Below are 18,468 nucleotides of genomic sequence, written 5' to 3' on the forward strand. Positions count from 1 at the left end.
TTCATTTTTACAGATCCACGTTGTAAAACGCTGTTCTGTGAAGCACCTGTGGTTTCAAAGGGCTCACTACAGATCTAAATAAATTCCTTGAGGGGTCTAGTTTCCAAAATGGGATTACTTATGGGGGATTCCCCTGTTTAGGCACATCAGGGGCTCTCCAAACTCGACATGACAATCGCAGACCTTTCCATCAAGTTTGCGTTCCAAAACGTCGCCTGTCTGAGCCATGCCGTGCGCCCAAACAATAGTTTTCCCCCACATATGAGGTATCTGCATGCTCAGGAGAAATTGGACAACAAATTTTGGTGTTTATTTTCTTCTGTTACCCTTGTGAAAATAAAAAAATTGGGGCTAAAAGAACATTTTTGTGGGAAAAATTTAATTTTTTTATTTTCACAGCTCTACGTTATAAACTTCTGTGAAGTACTTGGGGATTCAAAGTGCTCACCACACATCTAGATAAGTTCCTTGAGGGGTTTAGTTTCCAAAATGGTGTCAATTGTGGAGGGTTTCCACTGTTTAGGTACATCAGCGGCTCTCCAAACGTGACATGGCGTCCGCTAAAGATTCCAGCAAATTTTACATTCAAAAGGCCAAATGGTTCTCCTTCCCTTCCGAGCCCTGCCGTGCGCCCAAACAGTGGTTTTCCCCCATATATGGGGTATCGACGTGCTCAGGAGAAATTGTAGAACAAATTTTGCATTAAATCATTTGGGTTTACAGTAAACTTTTTGTAAAAAAAAAGTTAAATGTTCATTTTTTCTTTCCACATTCCATTAATTCCTGTGAAGCATCTGAATGGTTAATAAACTTCCTGAATGTGGTTTTGAGCACCTTGAGGAGTGCAGTTTTTAAAATGATGTCACTTTTGGGTATTTTCTGACATATAGAACCCTCAAAGTCACGTAAAATGTAATGTGGTCCCTAAAAAAAAAGGTTTTGTAAATGTCGTTGGAAAAATGAGAAATTGCTGGTCAACTTTGAACCCTTATAACTTCCTAACAAAAAAAAAATATGTTCAAAAATTGTGCTGATCTAAAGTAGACATGTGGGAAATGTTATTTATTTGATTTAAGGGCATACAAATTCAAAGTTGAAAATTGCAATTTTCTTTCCAAATTTCAAGTATTTTGCACACATAAATGCAAGTCATATCGAAGAAATTTTACCACTATCATGAAGTACAATATGTCATGAAAAAACAGTCTCAGAATCAGTGGGATCCATTGAAGCGTTACAGAGTTCTTACCTTATAAAGTGACAGTGGTCACAAGTGCAAAATTTGGCCCGGTCATGAAGGTGAAAACAGGCATGCTGGTGAAGGGGTTAAAAACTGTGCTTGAAATTCCTCAGCTATTATTTTTCCATCGACATAACTTTATGGGAACTGTTTTTTGTGTGGCCCAAGTTGTACTTTTTATGTAATTTTGAGCTGTGTGTTAATTTCATATACATTTTAATAATGGAACTGGTGCTTCAGAAAAACAATGACAGAATTGTTTTATTTTGTTTTTTTTTTAATGAAAATCATCATAAATAATATATTTATCCATATTGCAAATATTGTGCAAGTAGTAGGAAGAATGGATTGTACTAAATTTAAAGGGCTTGTCACACGAACAAAGTATATTTTAATCAATAGATCTTGGGGAAAAAATAAGTTCCACAATTAGATGTGTTAACAAAGGTTCCTGTGCTGAGATAATAATATACAGTAAATGTACCCCTGCTGTGTACTGTGTAAGACTATGTGCCCACGATGCAGAAATGCTCAGGATTTTTTCCTGAGCGTCTCTGCATCTCCCTGGCAGAGAAAAACGCATGCGGATTGTACATGCGGATTGTACATGCGGATTGTACATCCGTTTTTCCTGCCAGGGACATGCGGATGTGAAGCGTTCTTCACATGCATTTCTGCATGTGGGTTGACAAGCGCTTTCCAAGCGATTTTAGCATCACTTGGAAAGAGCTTGTCAACTTGGTCACACTATATAAATCAATGCAAACGGCATGGATTTATATACTGTGACCTTAAAGAATGTTTAAAAATAAAAAAATAAATCTATACTTACCTTCTGATGGCCCCCGGAGTCTTTATTCGCTCCGTCCTGGCTTGCCGGCAGCTCGCGGTACACTACACTGAAGGACCTGCTGTCACAAGACTATGACGTCAGCGCAGGTCCTTCAGTGCACCGCGATCTGCCGGCAAGGGAGGACAAGCACACCGCGGGCCATCATATTTATTTTTTATTTTATTCTTTTTTTTACAGGTTCTATGGTACCTGGGTCTGGAGGAGAGTCTCCTGTCCTCCAGACCCGGGTACCATCCGCACATTGAAATGCATGGATTCCGCATGTACAGATGCAGTGATGCGGAATCCAAGCGATTCAATGCAAGTCAATGGCGGCGAAAACGCAGCGCTTCCACAAAATAATTGGTAGTGCTGAATTTTTTTCCGCAATGATAATCCGCAGCGGAAATTTCCACAGCATGTGCACAGCACATGCAGATTATCATTGGGGAACATGGCAGACCTTCTACCAAGCATTTTTTAAGCGTTTCTGCAGCGTTTTTGCCACTGTGGAAACGCTTAAAAAACACATTGTGGGCACACAGCCTAATGGCTGTGTCTCACCGTGCAGGAACATGGTCTGATTATACCATATCTCCTGGGCAGGGGAGGATGCAAAAAAAAGGATACAGATAACACAGCATGGTATCACAGGTGATTCTTTCTGGGAGGTGTAAGATGGCCGCCGGACAGGTCCTTGAGGGGACATATGTATCATCAAGGTTGGTAGCTTCGGTGATGTAAACCCGGTAAAGCATGCTCCAGCACGCATAGTGCTGAGAGGTTTATTAGGACGTACCAGGGCCGGATTTTACGAGCAGACATATGGCATTATACTGCATATTAACCTTACTTTCCAAAAACCTATTATTTACCACACTCAATAAACATGACATAAAAAAGATTTGGTTGGAAAATTTATGACCACGGCCTTTATTAAAAATTCTTATACTTAAAAAACCATAACTTTAATAAAACTCTTATAACACAGCAGCTTAGCCATAAGCTCAAGCCCGTTTACCTTACCAACCTGCTGTCCATTCAGTCTCCTGAACGACTAACCCCAAGGCCGTGACGAATATAAACATATATGTAGGGAGGGTGGGCCAGGCAGCAGCACTAGATGAGCAGCGTCTGAGGACTGACACTCTCCTCAGGCGCTGCCATCTTTAATACCCTGCACCACCAATGTTTAATAAATATTAGGACCCTATCAGCAGCTGTCGCATAGGGAAGAAGTAGTCTTCCCCCTGCGACACCTCACTGACAGGCTGGCTACCTGAACCAATCCCCAGCATGGCGGGAAACCATTCCAGCCACATTAACCCTTTCAGGAGAGGAAAACAAATGCATAATAATGCCATGCATTCCCCTCCTGAAGGTCCGGGTCTTAAAAAGAGATAGGAGGGAATGGCTGCTCACATATCCGCACACCAGGGCGTGGTTTTGTAAATAAAATGGAAACTGAGTGTCTCATTCAGTGTCTGTGGCTGGAGGTGTGGAGACGTCCAGGGTGTTTTTGCTAAAGGACACTGACTATGAGCGGGCGAATCCGTACTACTGAATGGACTGTTTATTTTCTGTTTTGTCACTCTGTGCCAGACAAGGCTGTGTCTTGTTTACTTCTTAAGTGCGGTTTATGCAGTTATAATAAACCTGCCTTGGACATTTTAAAGAAACCGCTTCCTGTGCCTACCTCAAAAGCAGCTAAGTGAGTAAAACCCACAGAGGTAAAACACGTTTTTAAACATGCAGAAGCTTAGACCCCATGCTGTCCTGTCTGTATAGCTTCCATTTAACCAGTTCCAGGACACCCATAGACTTTAAAATGTCCAGACTTTACACTAACGTTCTAAAACATCAATACAGAGCAAGCTGTTTGCATAAGATTATGCAGCTATGGCAGCAGGAAGCCAGCTACCAGACAAAACTGGACTCCCCTCAGAGAAGGAAGAGATGTTTTTTTGCCATCCCTGGTTTTATGATCACTGCATACACAGCGCTGAACAAACGCTGTTTATATAGTATACATTTTCTCCCAGTTTAAAAACATGTTTTACCTTACAGATAGAATCAGCTGTGACCCCCTGCTGTCCTGTCTGTATACTCTTTTTTGATTCCTCCCCTGCCCAGGAGCTGTGGTATGATCAGACCATGTTCCTGTACAGTCAGACACAGCCATTACACAGTACACAGCAGGGGCACATTTATAAGATTATCTCAGCACAGGAACATTTTATTTAAACACATCCAATTGTGGAAATTCTTTTTTATTCTAAGATATATTGATTAAAATGTACTTTGTTCATGGGAAAATCCCTTTAATGACCACTATATGTTGTTAGCCAGATTGCCTTGTACCCTCTAAAGAAGTATCACTCGAAACCAATGCTACTGTAACAAAGTGAACGTTAACATTTATGAACAAACTAATAACTTTCAACATGTTGAGGTTTCTTTCTGTGGTATAACTGTTTAATTTCCTTTATTTTTCCCTGATTTACTAAATTCTGCTAACATTTTGTCTTCAGGTCTTTCAAGAGCAAGTGTTTTACAAATATCGTTGCATTCCTTATGTTGATAAGTAAAGAACATGTATATCCCGTACTTTCCAAAATTGATATGTGTGGATCCTGGTGTACTGTTGGCTGAATGGATCTGTGGGTCTGTTAGGTAAATGATTGCTTCACCTTTCTCACTTCCAGTCACCCATCCTGTAAAATTACAGTAAAAGGCTGTGTTATTTGTACATATAAAAGAAAAATCCTACATATAGATACACTATAATACAATAAAGTTTAATTTAAAAGGGGACTGTATTTTCAACAAACTTTGTATTATTCAATAGTACAGGGAAATCTAAGAAACATTGTAATATATCTTACCAAACAAATCTGCTTCCTTCTCCACTTACCAGCTACTGCTTCCACCTGCCCCCTGAACTCATCATCCACTCTGAAACATGGCTCAACTCAGTATTGTTCAGACAAGACAAACTGCCAGCTCACTCTGTTATCATGTTATACAGCCTTTTTTGCTCTTAGAAGATGGGAGCAGGGAGAAGGTGTGAGGAGCAGAGTGAGGATACAGGCAGAGAAAGACACAGAAAGATTGTGTTGAGCTTTCTGACGAGTGTTTTGTCCCACCCCAGAACTGGAATCTCATTTACACTGCTAAGCACTACTGTAAAATTTCCTCCATGCTGCTACTGCTTCTCTATATATGTAAAAAAGGAATGATGAGCAGGAATCCATCCCTGTTTAAAGTGCTGGGTTTGGGAGAGATCATAACAGCTAGTCTCATACCACTAGCCAAAAGTGGATTGTTGATAATGGATAGAGCCTGCAGAGGGGAAAACTGGTGAAAATACAGGATATAAGGATGGCCAGAAATCGTGTTATTACTCATGTATGTAGAAAGGACAGATTAGGCAGAATATTCTGAAAAGTTACTTTAAAGTAGTACGCTTTAAGCACACACAAGCTAAACACAAAAGATGCTTATGTCTCTTATGAAACCCTTGATTTGTCCCAGATGCAAACAGTATGGCTTATTGCACAGAAAGCTATAATCACAAAATACAAATTGGCCTATACAAATATATGGGAACAGAAGTACAAATGCATATCTAGCCATGGGCAATGTCTGCAAGAAGTTTGTATGTCCTCCACGTATTTTGCTTGGGCGTCCTCTGGGTGCTCCAGTTACCTCCCAAACTCCAAAAACATACTGATAGGAAATTTAGATTGTGAACCCCAATGGGGACAGTGATGATAATGTCTGTAAAGCGCTGTGGAATTAATGGCACTATATAAGTGAGTAACATAAATAAATTACCAACCGCAAGCTTAAGCTTGCAACTGTAAGGCTATGTTCACACGCAGTGTGTTTGCTGCATTTTCTGCAGCCAAAACCTGCTTTCTTGGCAGTAAAACATTAAGATCAAAATGCCCGTTTTTCAGTGTGTTCAAAGAGGTTTTTTTCAGAGGTTTTGGGTGCGGATTACACATGTGCTTTGTCTATAGTACATATTAAATAAAATTTGTTTTATTCATCAAAAACACTATTGGGTCTTTTGTAGCATTTTTTTCAATATCTCATTGCTTTCTATAGGTGAAAAAAGCTGCAAAAATGCTGAAAGAATTGATATATTGCACTTCAAACATGCTGCAGTTTTCAAGTTCAGTCAGAAAAAAAAACAAGCACTGGCATGAGATTTCTGAAATATCATAGCTTTTGTTGATATTTTAAAAAAGTAACTTTTTATTTGCATAAAAAAACGCAGCACAAAAGACACGTGCGAACATAGGCAGTAAAACTGCACTAGTTGTTTGTGATTTCATATAAATAACAGGAACTACATGTTGCATCCAATCACATGTGAAGAAGAATTAGGGTTCAGTAATTTAATCAAAACAAATAACATAGAATGGCACATTAGCAATGGAATATATATTAGAACTAAACCATATATTGTATTACTGCCATTCCTATAATTTAACGTACAGCATCAATTATAGAAGTCATTATACAGTGGGGAAAAAAGTATTTAGTCAGCCACCAATTGTGCAAGTTCTCCCACTTAAAAAGATGAGAGAGGCCTGTAACTGACATCATAGGTAGACCTCAACTATGAGAGACAACATGAGAAAACAAATCCTGAAAATCACATTGTCTGATGTGGAAAGAAATTTTTTTCAAATTTTGGTGGAAAATAAGTATTTGGTCACCTACAAAAGTTCATCTCAATACTTTGTTATATATCCTTTGTTGGCAATGACAGAGGTCAAACATTTTCTGTAAGTCTTCACTAGGTTGGCACACACTGTTGCTGGTAAGTTGGCCCATTCCTCCATGCAGATCTCCTATAGAGCAGTGATGTTTTGGGGCTGTCGCTGGGTAACGCGGACTTTCAACTCCCTCCAAAGGTTTTCTATAGGGTTTAGATCTGGAGACTGGCTAGGCCACTCCAGGACCTCGAAATGCTTCTTACGAAGCCACTCCTTCGTTGCCCTGGCGGTGTGCTTGGGATCATTGTCATGCTGAAAGACCCAGCCACGTTTCATCTTCAATGCCCTTGCTGATGGAAGGAGGTTTGCCCTCAAAATCTCACGATACATGGCCCCATTCATTCTTTCATGTACACGGATCAGTCATCCTGGTCCCTTGGCAGAGAAACAGCCCCAAAGTATGATGTTGCCACCTTCACAGTAGGTATGGTGTTCTTTGGATGCAACTCAGCATTCTTTCTCCTCCAAACACGACGAGTTGTGTTTCTACCAAACAGTTCTACTTTGGTTTCATCTGACCATATGACATTCTCCCAATACTCTTCTGGACCATCCAAATGCTCTGTAGCAAACTTCAGATGGGCCCAAACATGTAATGGTTTAAGCAGGGGGACACGTCTGGCACTGCAGGATCGGAGTCCCTGGAGGCGTAGTGTGTTACTGATGGAAGCCTGTGTAACGTTGGTCCCAGCTCTCTGCAGTTCATTCACTAGGTCCCCCGTGTGATTCTGGGATTTTTGTTCACCGTTCTTGAGATCATTTTGACCCCATGGGGTGAGATCTTGTGTGGAGCCCCAGATCGAGGGAGATTATCAGTGGTCTTGTATGTCTTCCATTTTCTAATTATTGCTCCCACAGTTGATTTCTTCACACCAAGCTGCTTGCCTATTGCAGATTCAGTCTTCTCAGCCTGGTGAAGGGCTACAATTTTGTTTCTGGTGTCCTTCGACAGCTCTTGGGTCTTCACTATAGTGGAGTTTGGAGTGTGACTGTTTGAGGTTGCGGACAGGTGTCTTTTATACTGATAACAAGTTCAAACAGGTGCCAGTACTACAGGTAATGAGTGGAGGCAGAGGAGCCTCTTAAAGAAGAAGTTACAGGTCTGTGAGAGCCAGAAATCTTGCTTGTTTGTAATTGACCAAATGCTTATTTTCCACCAAAATTTGAAAAAAAATTCTTTCCAAATCAGACAATGTGATTTTCAGGATTTGTTTTCTCATTTTGTCTCTCATAGTTGAGGTCTACCCATGATGTCAATTACAGGCCTCTCTCATCTTTTTAAGTGGGAGAACTTACACAATTGGTGGCTTACTAAATATTTTTTTTCCCCACTGTAAATACCCATAGGAAGATATTTACAGAGCAATAAAAGTTTTATTTTTTTTAAATAAATCAATAGTATGCAAGAAAATAAAAAAACTTACTTGTTTCTCCTCCATCACTGATCATTTACTCTCAAAATTCTCAATTCACTGGTAATATCTGTTTTTATTGAATATATACAGGTGCATCTCACTAAATTAGAATATAATCAAAAAGTTAATTTATTTCAGTTCTTCAATACAAAAAGTGAAACTCCTATATTATATAGAGTCATTACAAAGAGAGTGATCTATTTCAAGTGTTTATTTCTGTTAATGTTGATGATTATGGCTTACAGCCAATGAAAACACAAAAGTCATTATCTCAGTAAATTAGAATACTTTATAACAACAGCTTGAAAAATGATTTTAAAATCAGAAATGTTGGCCTACTGAAATGTATGTTCAGTAAATGCACTCAATACTTGGTCGGGGCTCCTTTTGCATCATTTACTGCATCAATGCGGCGTGGCATGGAGGCGATCAGCCTGTGGCACTGCTGAGGTGTTATGGAAGCCCAGGTTGCTTTGATAGCAGCCTTCAGCTCGTCTGCATTGTAGGGTCTGGTGTCTCTAACCTTCCTCTTGACAATACCCCATAGATTCTCTATGGGGTTAAGGTCAGGCGAGTTTGCTGGCCAATCAAGCACAGTGATACTGTTGTTTTTAAACCAGGTATTGGTACTTTTGGCAGTGTGGACAAGTGCCAAGTCCTGCTGGAGAATGAAATTTCCATCTCCAAAAAGCTTGTCGGCAGAGGGAAGCATGAAGTGCTCTAAAATTTACTGGTAGATGGCTGTGCTGACTTTGGTCTTGATAAAACACAGTGGATCTACAGTCATGGCCAAAAGTATTGAGAATGAGACAAATAGTAATTTTTCCAAAGTTTACTGCTTCATTTTTTGTAATGGCAATTTGCATATACTCCTGAATGTCAAAGAGTGATCAGCTTAACAGCAATTACTGTACTTGCAAAGTCAATATTTGCCCAGAAAATGAACTTTAACCCCCAAAACACATTTCAACATCATTGCAGTCCTGCCTTAAAAGGAGCAGCTAACATCGTTTTAGTGATTGATCCATTAACACAGGTGTGGGTGTTGATGAGGACAGGGCTGGCGATCAATCAGTCATGATTAAGTAAGAATGACATCACTGGACACTTTAAAAGGAGGCTGGTTCTTGGTATCATTGTTTCTCTTCAGTTAACCATGGTTATCGCTAAAGAAACACGTGCAGCCATCATTGCACTGCACAAAAATGGCCTAACAGGGAAGAGTATCGCAGCTACAAAGATTGCACCTCAGTCAACAATCTATCGCACCATCAAGAACTTCAAGGAGAGAGCTTCCATTGTTGTCAAAAAGGCTCCAGGGCGCCCAAGAAAGACCAGCAAGCGCCAGGACTGTATCTTAAAACTGTTTCAGTTGCGGGATCAGACTACCAGCAGTGCCGAGCTTGCTCAGGAATGGCAGCAGGCTGGTGTGAGTGCTTCTGCACGCACTGTGAGGCGGAGACTCTTTGAGCAAGGGCTGGTTTCAAGGAGGGCAGCAAAGAAGCCACTTCTCTCCAGAAAAAACATCAGGGACCGACTGATATTCTGCAAAAGGTACAGGGAGTGGACTGCTGAGGACTGGGGCAAAGTCATTTTCTCTGATGAATCCCCTTTTCGATTGTTTGGGACATCTGGAAAACAGCTTATTCGGAGAAGAAGAGGTGAGCGCTACCACCAGTCTTGTCTCATGCCAACTGTAAAGCATCCTGAAACCATTCATGTGTGGGGTTGCTTCTCAGCCAAGGGAATCGGCTCACTCACAGTCTTGCCTAAAAACACAGCCATGAATAAAGAATGGTACCAGAATGTCCTCCAAGAGCAACTTCTCCCAACCGTCCAAGAGCAGTTTGGCGCCCAACAATGCCTTTTCCAGCATGATGGAGCACCTTGCCATAAAGCAAAGGTGATAACTAAATGGCTCATGGAACAAAACATAGAGATTTTGGGTCCATGGCCTGGAAACTCCCCAGATCTTAATCCCATTGAGAACTTGTGGTCAATCATCAAGAGACGGGTGGACAAACAAAAACCAACAAATTCTGGCAAAATGCAAGCATTGATTATGCAAGAATGGACTGCTATCAGTCAGGATTTGGTCCAAAAGTTGATTGAGAGCATGCCAGGGAGAATTACAGAGGTCTTGAAGAAGAAGGGGCAACACTGCAAATATTGACTTGCTGCATTAACTCATTCTAACTGTCAATATAACCTATTGGTACTCATAATATGATTGCAATTATATTTCTGTATGTGATATAAACATCAGACAAACACTAATACAAACCAGAGGCCAGCAGATCATGTGAAAATATAATTTTGGTGTCATTCTCAAAACTTTTGGCCATGACTGTACACCAGCAGATGGCATGGCTCCCCAAACCATCACTGATTGTGGAAACTTCACACTAGACTTCAAGCAGCTTGGATTGTGGCCTCTCCACTCTTCCTCCAGACTCTGGGACCTTGATTTCCAAATGAAAATTGGAACTCTGGGACCTTGTGGAGGATGTCAATGACTGCCTTCTGGACATCTGTCAAGTCAGCAGTCTTCCCCATGATTGTGGAGCCTACTGAAACAGACTAAGGGATCTTTTTAAATGCTTAGAAAGCCTTTGCAGGTGTTTTGTGTTAATTATGCTAATTTACTAATATAATGACTTTTGTGTTTTCATTGGCTGTAAGCCATAATCATCAAAATTAACAGACTTAAACACTTGAAATAGATCACTCTGTTTGTAACGACTCTAGATAATATATGAGTTTCACTTTTTGTATCGAAGAACTGAAATAGATTACTTTTTTGATGATATTCTAATTTAGTGAGATGCACCTGTATTTTCCCATTACATAGGAGATGACTGTTAGTGCTCATAAATTTCTATGGAGAACTTGCAGAATGTCTGTGTCTGCAGTTAGCTCCTACCTCTATAGAACTTTAAAAACACCAACTGTCATCTCCTATCTCAGTAATGGGGAAATCTTTCTTCACTGACAACAGATTTTACAGATAACCCTAATAACAGATGTCTAAGTAGAATATATCCTACATAATTAAGCGGAATTAAGCAGAAATGCATGTAAATATCCATATGAAGTATATATTTTCTTACGCTATGGATCAGGTTTGTAAAATCTTACCCTGTAAATCCACCACTATATCAGAGAAATATTCATAGACAAAATGTCCAAAAGCCAGACCGTATTTGGTAGCTTCATACTCGGTTTTCACGATTTTAGTGTTATTTGTAAGTTTTACGAAATCGCCAAGAATATAAGGCTCCACACTCACACATTCTTTTATGCTTCTTCCTTCCATGATCTGAGACAGAGAAATTAAAGATAATCATTACTAGTCCATATGTTCTGAAACTAGTTATAGACTGGGTATGATCACATACACAGCGCATTCTCTGCTGTGTAATTGCGTGTAGAAAATCTGAAGCCTATTACTGTAGTAGCAGAAAAGTAATACAAGAAAAGTTGCAGAGTAAAATGACCAGAAATGTGGATTGGAAACTGTCAGCAGCACATAGAAGTGGAGGTGTACATGTTTTTGTTTTGTTATGTTAAAGGGGTTGTCCGCTCCAAACTAATAAATCTGCAGTCACTCTGTGTGACTGTAGACTTATGAATTCCCCCAGACCATGCACTGACCAGACCCAGGACCAGAGGGTATGCATGTTTTACACATACTCCCGGCCAGTGGACGTGGCCTTGCTGCATACACTTGTATAGAGAGAGGCCGCGCCCCATCTAGTGACGTGGCCGACCAGTGGGCATGGCCGACTAGAGGATGCGACCTTGCTCAATACAAGCGTATGGAGCGAGGCCATGCCCACTGGCTGGGAGTATATATAATGCATATATACCCTCTGGTCCCGGGTCTTACACTGGCGGATCCCCGCACCGCACAGTGCGTGCTCTGGGGGGATTCATAAGTCTGCAGTCACACAGAGTGTGACTTGATTTGTGATGAGCTCAGAGGGTTGGAGACATGGCAGAAACACTCGTTCCTGTAATACCTCAGGCAGGGAAATGTGTTGCCTCAGAAAGCAGCAGCTGCGAGCCTCTGCTATTTTGTCTGTAGCGCAATACTGTAGTCTGTAGCATAATCGCCGCGCAATTCAAGTCAAAGGGGGTGCATTGCGACCCTAAGAGTGCTGCAACCTCGATAAGAAAGTCGCAAGTGCAAGGGAAGAAGCAGATAATTAACAGTTGTCCATTCTTTTACTAAGCCGTGAAAACAAAAAACATTACGTAAAACTGAACTATATCAAAGCCATCACAAAACTCTTGTAATTCTGGGCCATGGGGGAACAATATTGACATGTGTATGGGCATCATATAGATTGACCTTTTCAATCTCAGAGAGCTATCCCGATCATTGACTTTCTAAAAAAAAAAAAAAAATTGCCGTGGGTCAGGGCAGTTATACACTGCTCAAAAAAATAAAGGGAACACTTAAAACACAGAATATACAGTACAGACCAAAAGTTTGGACACACCTTCTCATTTAAAGATTTTTCTGTATTTTCATGACTATGAAAATTGTACTTTCACACTGAAGGCATCAAAACTATGAATTAACACATGTGGAATTATATACTTAACAAAAAAGTGTGAAACAACTGAAAATATGTCTTATATTCTAGGTTCTTCAAAGTAGCCACCTTTTTCTTTGATGACTGCTTTGCACACTCTTGGCATTCTCTTGATGAGCTTCAAGAGGTAGTCACCAGAAATGGTTTTCATTTCACAGGTTTGCCCTGTTAGGTTTAATAAGTGGGATTTCTTGCCTTATAAATGGGGTTGGGACCATCAGTTGTGTTGTGCAGAAGTCTGGTGGATACACAGCTGATAGTCCTAATGAATAGACTGTTAGAATTTGTATTATGGCAAGAAAAAAGCAGCTAAGTAAAGAAAAACGAGTGGCCATCATTACTTTAAGAAATGAAGGTCAGTCAGTGCGAAAAATTGGGCAAACTTTGAAAGTGTCCCCAAGTGCAGTTGCAAAAACCATCAAACGCTACAAAGAAACTGGCTCACATGAGGACCGCCCCAGGAAAGGAAGACCAAAAGTCACCTTTGCTTCTGAGGATAAGTTTATCCGAGTCACCAGCCTCAGAAATCGCAGGTTAACAGCAGTTCAGATTAGAGACCAGGTCAATGCCACACAGAGTTCTAGCAGCAGACACATCTCTACAACAACTGTTAAGAGGAGACTTTGTGCAGCAGGCCTTCATGGTAAAATAGCTGCTAGGAAACCACTGCTAAGGACAGGCAACAAGCAGAAAAGACTTTTTTGGGCTAAAGAACACCAGTGGAAATCTGTGCTTTGGTCTGATGAGTCCAAATTTGAGATCTTTGGTTCCAACCACCGTGTCTTTGTGCGATGCAGAAAAGGTGAACGGATGGACTCTACATGCCTGGTTCCCACCGTGACGCATGGAGGAGGTGGTGTGATCGTGTGGGGGTGTTTTGCTGGTGAAACTGTTGGGGATTTATTAAAAATTGAAGGCATACTGAACCAGCATGGCTACCACAGCATCTTGCAGCGGCATGCTATTCCATCCGGTTTGCGTTTAGTTGGACCATCATTTATTTTTCAACAGGACAATGACCCCAAACACACCTCCAGGCTGTGTAAGGGCTATTTGACCAAGAAGGAGAGTGATGGGGTGCTACGCCAGATGACCTGGCCTCCACAGTCACCAGACCTGAACCCAATCGAGATGGTTTGGGGTGAGCTGGACCACAGAGTGAAGGCAAAAGGGCCAACAAGTGCTAAGCATCTCTGGGAACTCCTTCAAGATTGTTGGAAGACCATTTCCGGTGACTACCTTTTGAAGCTCATCAAGAGAATGCCAAGAGTGTGCAAAGCAGTCATCAAAGCAAAAGGTGGCTACTTTGAAGAACCTAGAATATAAGATATATTTTCAGTTGTTTCACACTTTTTTGTTAAGTATATAATTCCACATGTTTTAATTCATAATTTGATGCCTTCAGTGTGAATGTACAATTTTCATAGTCAAGAAAATACGGAAAAATCTTTAAATGAGAAGGTGTGTCCAAACTTTTGGTCTGTACTGTAACTCCAAGTAAATCAAACTTCTGTGAAATCAAACTGTCCACTTAGGAAGCAATACTGATTGACAATCAATTTCACATGCTGTTGTGCAAATGGAATAGACAATAAATGGAAATTATTGGCAATTATCAAGACATACTCAATAAAGGAGTAGTTCTGCAGATGGGGACCACAGGCCACATCTCTGTACTAATGCTTTCTGGCTGATGTTTTGGCCACTTTTGACACTTTTGCTTTCACACTCGTGGTAGCATGAGACGGACTCTACAACCCACAGAAGTTGCTCAGGTCATGCAGGTCATCCAGGATGGCAAATCAATGCGAGCTGTGGCAAGAAGGTTTGTTGTGTCTGTCAGCGTAGAGTCCAGAGGCTGGAGGCGCTACCAGGAGACAGGCCAGTACACCAGGAGACGTGGAGGGGGCCGTAGGAGGGCAACAACCCAGAAGCAGGACAGCTACCTCCGCCTTTGTGCAAGGAGGAACAGGAGGAGCACTGCCAGAGCCCTGCAAAATGACCTCCAGCAGGCCACAAATGTGCATGTGTCTGCACAAACGGTTAGAAACCGACTCCATGAGGGTGGTATGAGGGCCCGACGTCCACAGATGGGGGTTGTGCTCACAGCCCAACACCGTGCAGGACGCTTTGCATTTGCCACAGAACACCAGGATTGGTAAAGTTGTCACTGGAGCCCTGTGCTCTTCACAAATGAAAGCAGGTTCACACTGAGCACATGTGACAGACGTGACAGAGTCTGGAGACGCCGTGGAGAGCGATCTGCTGCCTGCAACATCCTTCAGCATGACCGGTTTGGCAGTGGGTCAGTACTGGTGTGGGGTGGCATTTCTTTGGAGGGCCGCACAGCCCTCCATGTGCTTGCCAGAGGTAGCCAGACTGCCATTAGGTACCAAGATGAGATCCTCAGACCCCTTGTGAGACCATATGCTGGTGCGGTTGGCCCTGGGTTCCTCCTAATGCAGGACAATGCCAGACCTCATGTGGCTGGAGTGTGTCAGCAGTTACTGCAAGATGAAGGCATTGAAGCTATGGACTGGCCCGCCCGTTCCCCAGACCTGAATCCGAATGAGCACATCTGGGACATCATGTCTCGCTCCATAAATCAACGTCACGTTGCACCACAGACTGTCCAAGAGTTGGAGTATGCTTTAGTCCAGGTCTGGGAGGAGATCCCACAGGAGACCATCCGCAACCTCATCAGGAGCATCCCCAGGCGTTGTAGGGAGGTCATACAGATACGTGGAGGCCACACACAATACCGAGCCTCATTTTGACTTGTTTTAAGGACATTACATCAAAGTTGGATCAGCCTGTAATGTGCTTTTCCACTTTAATTTTAGGGGTGACTCCAAATCCATGCCTCCATTGGTTAATAAATTTGATTTCCATTGATTATTTTTGTGTGATTTTGTTGTCAGCACAACTTTCTACAGAACAAAGTATTCAATGAGAATTTTCATTCATTCAGATCTAGGATGTGTTATTTGAGTGTTCCCTTTATTTTTTTGAGCAGTGTATATTACTTGTGTTGCTTACTAGGGCAGTCTTACCAAAAGAACAGCAGACGAGACGTAAAATATCTGGGTGGGGATGTTTAATCCATACAATCTTTTGTTGAATTCTGTGACGTAGTACTGAGCAGTCATCTGACGCTCAACATCACAGAAATGGTACAGCAGTTCCTTGTGTTTTTTGTATGCTTTTCCAATGTACCTAAAAAAAAGGACAAAGAAAAGTAAAATCTCCATGTACGTATTGGATGGATAAACTGTTTTTAGTCATATCAAAGAATTTGCAGTCTCGATAACCAGGGGTATAGATGGCTAAGATGCGCTGGTAGGGAATGCATCCAGACACTGGGCCACTGGGACAACTGGAAACAAGCTATGCTAATTTACATACCAAACACGGTCGGCGACCTACCTTCCCAAAGTCTCATCCTGGTGTAGAAAGTGGATCCAGAAAGCTTTTCTTTGCTTGCCTTTCTTTTTAACATCCACATCATCTCCAATATGTACAATTGTTTCTTGGGCTGTCCAAAGCCCAGATTTTTTGGAAAACTTAAGAAGCAAAGCATCTATATATAATACATAAGGGTGGCACAACTGTCACGTTAGGAGTAGCATATGACAAATATTTATTTCGTTATTTTACTTTTTTATATAGCATCATTAAAACCACAACTCTTTACAAACAACTTCATCACTGTCCCCATTGGACCACAATCCTTGTACTAGAATCAAAAATATCAAGTTGTTGCACCACAACTTTACAAGTACTGTTAATTCTATATTACACATAGTATTGTTGCAGAAAATTTGGCAACTGAAAATCAGTTCTGAATGAGTCTGTTTAGGTGGCAAGCATCGCTCCATTTTGCTTCTGTGTCACTATGTTCCTCACATCATACTGTTTTCCTCTCCTAGTATATCACCCATTGTCTTCTTGTGATCTGTACTGTCTCTAAATGCAGTACTCCCAAAAGGGAGTAAGGGAGCATTTACACCGGCCGATCGTTCCTAGGAACGCCAAACGGCCTGACTAAACAGATTACCAATCATCTGATGAACGTTCATTTATCAGGTAAAATAATTGTTATTGGAAGGACATGTCCAGTATAAACAGGACATGTGCTGCCAAGAATAATTGAATTCTATGCATGCAGAATGATTGTGTTAATATTATTTTATGTGTTGTCGGCCAATCTAAACAGGATATTAAAAGACCGCTGATCGGCTTCTATACAGCCAATCGGCAGTTATTTAACAGAAACGGGTTGGCCAGTGTAAGTGTACCCTTAGGATCATTTGCTTGGAATAGTTACTGGATTTCCATGCTTTGTACTGTTAAGAGACTTTTGGACCTACATATATATATCTCCTTTGCTTTTGTGTGCATGGAAATCAGGTGCTCAAGCATCTATAGGTACCTGTCACCAGTGGTGTACTGCTAATATCAGCAGACAACAGAACCGCTATTTATTTGGCCCGTGAGTTGGGGGACTCTCAGCCTGGTGTCTCAATTTCAACAGTATCTGCATCCTCTGTGCCGCAATACATGTTCCTCTACCCAAAACATAAAATATATACCTTTGACCATAGAATTTTGTCTGCTCTAGCACAGCCCAATCCACTCTATTATCATCCACATGCTCTACCACAGCCCAATCCACTCTATTATCATTCACATGCTCTACCATAGCCCAATCCACTCTATTATCATTCACATGCTCTACCACAGCCCAATGCACTCTATTATCATCCACATGCTCTACCACAGCCTAATCCACTCTATTATCATTCACATGCTCTACCACAGCCTAATCCACTCTATTATCATCCACATGCTCTACCACAGCCTAATCCACTCTATTATCATCCATATTGTAACGGGTCTGGGAGGCGGAACCTCTGAGCTACTATACAAGGGGGCGGTCCTTGTAAGGGAGCGGGTGGCGACCAGGCAGGCAGTCACAGCAGGTGACCGGGACAGTCTCTGGGTGTACGGGCAGGAGGTCACGGCAAGTGACCGGGACAGTCTCTGGATGAACGGGCTGGAGGTCACGGCAAGTGACCGGGGCAGTCTCTGGGTGAACGGGCTGGAGGTCATGGCAAGTGACCGGGGCAGTCTCTGGGTGAACGGGCTGGAGGTCACGGCAAGTGACCGGGGCAGTCTCTAGGTAAAGGGTAGGTACGACCTGTGATGGCTGAACCTCCAGGTAGGCTAGCAAGGCAGATGGAGGATGTGTGCTCCCAGGTGAGCAAGCGAGAGTCTCTGGAATAGCAGGTGGTCACAGCACGTGACGGCGAAGCCTCCAGGTAGGCAAGCAGGCAGGTAGCGGAGAAGCGCTCCCAGGTGAGCGGGCAAGAGTCTCTGGAATAGCTGGTGGTCACAGCACGTGACGGCGGAGCCTCCGGGCAGGCAAGCAGGCAGGTAGCGGAGAAGCGCTCCCAGGTGAGCGGGCAAGAGTCTCTGGAATAGCTGGTGGTCACAGCACGTGACGGCGGAGCCTCCGGGCAGGCAAGCAGGCAGGTAGCGGAGGAGCGCTCCCAGGTGAGCGGGCAAGCTGGTCCATAGACAGACTGAC

The 18,468-nt window shown here is 42.2% G+C and overlaps 1 protein-coding gene across 2 annotated transcripts in view; it reads right to left on the reverse strand.

Annotated features, from left to right (window-relative positions):
- Positions 1-1,324: 1,324 nt before the first annotated feature.
- ALPK1 (alpha kinase 1) overlaps positions 1,325-18,468 on the reverse strand; it is a 186,719-nt gene continuing 169,575 nt past the window's right edge. Inside the window, exons 10-13 of one of the 2 annotated variants that reach the window (XM_073640635.1) lie at positions 16,305-16,458; positions 15,932-16,094; positions 11,416-11,596; positions 1,325-4,786 (exon numbers count right to left, since the gene is read on the reverse strand). In XM_073640635.1, coding sequence (XP_073496736.1) covers positions 4,548-4,786; positions 11,416-11,596; positions 15,932-16,094; positions 16,305-16,458 — 737 coding nt within the window. In that variant the 3' untranslated portion in view covers positions 1,325-4,547. The remainder of the gene's footprint in view (positions 4,787-11,415; positions 11,597-15,931; positions 16,095-16,304; positions 16,459-18,468) is intronic. The other variant, XM_073640626.1, reaches the window with a different exon arrangement.

Source organism: Phyllobates terribilis, unplaced genomic scaffold, assembly GCF_046119375.1.
Source record: "Phyllobates terribilis strain yellow unplaced genomic scaffold, ASM4611937v1 Scaffold_1__5_contigs__length_1240528914, whole genome shotgun sequence".
Taxonomy (NCBI): Eukaryota; Metazoa; Chordata; class Amphibia; order Anura; family Dendrobatidae; genus Phyllobates; species Phyllobates terribilis.